The 938-nt window shown below is 39.2% G+C and overlaps 1 protein-coding gene across 1 annotated transcript in view; it reads right to left on the minus strand.

Annotated features, from left to right (window-relative positions):
- The window catches only part of LOC107591861 (5'-nucleotidase domain-containing protein 2-like), a gene marked incomplete at its 5' end in the record, with an annotated part of 9930 nt that overhangs the window by 7485 nt on the left and 1507 nt on the right, over positions 1-938 (minus strand). The window contains one exon of the mRNA XM_016281138.1: positions 779-934. Coding sequence (XP_016136624.1) covers positions 779-934 — 156 coding nt within the window. The remainder of the gene's footprint in view (positions 1-778; positions 935-938) is intronic.

Below are 938 nucleotides of genomic sequence, written 5' to 3' on the forward strand. Positions count from 1 at the left end.
ATATATATATATATATATATATATATATATATATATAAATACAGATAAATTCATTTAGATTTAGAAATGATTTTAAAACAGATCTATCACAAACTTTACTTTGATCTGCTGCCAGGTTTCCGGTTCCCTATGACAGCTTACGTACCCACACGTCACACTGCGAGTACAGTACAATCTGTTCTACCAGTGTGGACAGAAGTCAGTTTGAAAAGCTGCGCTTGAAAGATAAACAAGTGCAGCTGACGCTCTACTTCCTGACAAGCACTCTAGTGAAAGTGTTAATGAGGCATACCCACATACTGCAAAACAATTCATTTGATTCTGGTTGACACACTTTGGAGCTCAGACAAATTTTCGATTACAGCCATTTGTTGCTCAGTTACGATTTTTATTTTCTACTAGTTAGCCAAAGCTCGGGTAAGGAGGAATTTAGAGTGGGGCTGAAAAGCAGAAGTGAAAGACAAGACTACATTCTGCAAGTAAATTGACCCAAAACAGCATGAAAAAACAAAGTCGCTCTCTGTAACCCAATTCAAGACCACCGTGATCTGGGCTGAATGAAAACAAATCAGTCAGCTGCACTTAACCAGAAGGCAGAAGAAAAGAATCCACTCAGCTTGACTACAGAGTTTACAAAACGACAGTCAAGAAACAGCTCTCACGGTTTTAAATGACAAAAGCAGTTTGTAAACTATTCCCACAGACTGTAAAAACAGCCTGGCTTTATTGTGCAAATGCTCTTAATCGCCAGGAAGACAAGTGATTTGATCAGGATTCATGAAGGGCACATTGACTTCATACGTACTGAGACATCTTTGTAGAGATGCACTGGGTCATACTCTATGTCATTTGAGATGAAGTAATCATTCGCAGCTGCCAAGAGAGTCATCTCAGGGATGGAGAACACATCCATAAACTGCTTCATTTTGGGACCCTGG

The sequence above is a fragment of the Sinocyclocheilus grahami genome, unplaced genomic scaffold (assembly GCF_001515645.1).
Source record: "Sinocyclocheilus grahami isolate Dianchi unplaced genomic scaffold, SAMN03320097.WGS_v1.1 scaffold146.1, whole genome shotgun sequence".
In the NCBI taxonomy this organism is placed as follows: domain Eukaryota; kingdom Metazoa; phylum Chordata; class Actinopteri; order Cypriniformes; family Cyprinidae; genus Sinocyclocheilus; species Sinocyclocheilus grahami.